The sequence below is a fragment of the Galeopterus variegatus genome, unplaced genomic scaffold (assembly GCF_000696425.1).
Source record: "Galeopterus variegatus unplaced genomic scaffold, G_variegatus-3.0.2 Scaffold5741, whole genome shotgun sequence".
NCBI lineage: Eukaryota > Metazoa > Chordata > Mammalia > Dermoptera > Cynocephalidae > Galeopterus > Galeopterus variegatus.
The window spans coordinates 103150-104769 of record NW_007731852.1 but is presented as its reverse complement, the minus strand read 5'-3'; the positions used below and the strand labels follow the sequence as shown (position 1 = coordinate 104769).

General features: G+C 31.7%; 1 protein-coding gene across 1 annotated transcript in view; it reads left to right on the top strand.

Moving 5' to 3' along the window:
• Nucleotides 1–6: 6 nt before the first annotated feature.
• The window catches only part of ABCD3 (ATP-binding cassette, sub-family D (ALD), member 3), a 44703-nt gene continuing 43089 nt past the window's right edge, over nucleotides 7–1620 (top strand). Inside the window, exon 1 of the mRNA XM_008589902.1 lies at nucleotides 7–60. Coding sequence (XP_008588124.1) covers nucleotides 34–60 — 27 coding nt within the window. The 5' untranslated portion in view covers nucleotides 7–33. The remainder of the gene's footprint in view (nucleotides 61–1620) is intronic.

Below are 1620 nucleotides of genomic sequence, written 5' to 3'. Positions count from 1 at the left end.
TTTTTATTAAGGCTCACACAGATTCTGAAAATCATGGTCCCTAGAACATTTTGTAAAGAGGTAAGTCTTATGAAATTATAATGTTAAATGTTCAACTATTATAATGTTAAGTGTTCAACATTAGATCAGAACAATAAAATCATAACACTTTGGTATTATTAGAGGTCAAATATTTTCTGTGTCAGTAAAGAAGATTACTGTATTAAATTTTTGTCTTTAAATCATCATCTGTCATGCAGGTACCATTCTTCAGTGCCAGTTTTTAAATAGTTTTCTCTGTTTATGAAATATTATTTCATTCTATTTTATGTGAAATACTAGAGTACTGCAGTGCAGCTACCCTAAATGATGTTGCTTTGTTATAGTTAATATAATAAAAACAAGATTAAATTTAAAAAGACAAACCTTTTTATTACACTGGGATGTTAACAAGTCACATTGATATGAAATATGTTTGAGGGTTGCTTCATCATATTTGATTAAATATGTTTTTAAGATACCAAAATGATATCTGAATTCATCAAGCATTTTCAGGAGCGGAGCTGGTTGTAGGAATAGTTGTATTATTCTTTCCTTTGCCTTTATCAAGATCATCATGATTCGATAAACATATTTAATGGTTATTAAAATACTGCTGTGTTCTTGACCTCTAGTCACCTCAGCATTCTCTCATTCTGTAACTAGAAATGTCACCACCTTTGACTCTTGCATCACCGCAGGCCTTTTCCTTTTAGTCACTGGGATCTGGTAATTTTTCCTTCTGTTCTTACCTAGATATTGCAGTGGTATTTAGTCTTACTTCCAGGATCTCTTTTATAAAAAATATTGGCTGCCAAATTTATCTTCTTAAAACATAATATTTCTGATTGTTCAAATTTTAAAAAGCATTAGGCTTATAATCTGGTAATAGCAAGAAAAGGATAAGACATTGGAGAACTCCTACTCCTCTGTCACACTGCACTTGCGCTCTTGTCCCTCACCTTAGCATCATGTCCCGTTGATTCTACCCTTGAGAAATTCTAAAAAATAATGTGATAATATCTGTTTTTTCTTAGTTAGACAGAGGTAATAGATGTTCCTTGAAGAAAAATTGGAAAATGCACCTAGATATCTTTTTTTCTTCTTGGTACCTATCAGATTCCTACTGATTCTGATGTATAGTCTTCTTGTGTGTAAGCATATATTTTAATAAAAATGGGATCACACTCATACTTTTAAAATCTGTTCCTTCCCTTATATTTTAAATGTGCTTTCCAAATATCCTTGAGTTTCTCATAAATTACATTGCTGTTGTTCTTACTATATCTTACCTAGTTTATTGTAAGCTGTTAATTGGTCTTTTTGCTGCTTTTTCTTTTCCAATTGGTCTCGTTTCTAAAACTCTAATAAAAACTTTTGGCTTTTTTTTTCCTTATAGGGTAAGTCACGACTTGACTTTGACTTTCCTTTTAATATAATCTGCGTAGAAGATTCTTTACGGTTCTGTGAGCAGTCCCTATGCTCTCAAGCTGTCATTTGTCCACAGCATCATATCTGTGACATTCTGTTTCTCCCCAACAAAAACAAATATGTTTAAAAAAAATAGCTTAATGCTAATTATCTTCTTTGTGAAGGTTTCCC